Source organism: Phytophthora parasitica, assembly GCF_000247585.1.
Source record: "Phytophthora parasitica INRA-310 unplaced genomic scaffold supercont2.464, whole genome shotgun sequence".
Lineage (NCBI taxonomy): Eukaryota > Oomycota > Peronosporomycetes > Peronosporales > Peronosporaceae > Phytophthora > Phytophthora nicotianae.
The window spans coordinates 1-698 of NW_008649450.1; the positions used below are offsets into that span (position 1 = coordinate 1).

The window sequence follows — 698 nt, forward strand, 5'->3', positions numbered from 1 at the left end:
GTCGCGATAGGGTCATCCAAACAGCTCATGTACGCCACTCGAGAATAGCGCAACTCCCTTCGCATTGCACCCGACATCGGTGCTAAGCCTGCCACTGCCTTCCAGGGTTGCCCGTCACGCACCGTGCAAGACTGGGATACTCAATGGGGACCATTTTCGGTTTTAAAGGCACTCAAACGAGCAAGACACTTAAAGGCCAGGGTCTAAAGGAGATGTTTCCGTTTGCGCGCGAACCCCTGACCATTACGAAGGATATTGACGAGGGGCTACGCTCCTTTTGTATTGCTAATATTTATCGTTGTTATTGTGCTAACATTTTAGTGTTTTGTTGTAGTGACCGGCTTCCTCGGACAAGATGTCGAAGACGTGGCAGTCGAAAAGAGAAGGCTTCTTTTTCGGATCGAGAGAGTAAACTGAATTTGTTTTACACAGGGGTCCGGTTTATCCAATGGTCTTCCATTGCAGAGTGAAGGGGTGGCGAAACTTGTAGCCACAGATTTGTTGATAGCTAACGATACATTTTAGCCAATCAATTTTCGCCATCTGTTGAGTTTGCCCGAAATACGTCATTCAAATTGGACAAGATGGCGGACTCTACACAGCACACTAATGTAGTGACGACCGAGGTTCTACTAAAATTTGAGGAAGAAGGCTGGGATACCACGGAAGGGTCCCGACAGCTTGGTATACAGCGTACA

The 698-nt window shown here is 47.7% G+C and overlaps 1 protein-coding gene across 1 annotated transcript; it reads left to right on the forward strand.

The window, feature by feature from the left end:
- Positions 1 to 143: 143 nt before the first annotated feature.
- On the forward strand, positions 144 to 417 carry PPTG_24975 (hypothetical protein; the record flags this gene model as incomplete). The annotated part of the gene is made up of 2 exons (XM_008919061.1): positions 144 to 279; positions 335 to 417. 2 exons carry the CDS (start codon positions 144 to 146, stop codon positions 415 to 417), a joined length of 219 nt encoding a protein of 72 aa, XP_008917309.1.
- Between the last annotated feature and the right edge of the window lie 281 nt (positions 418 to 698).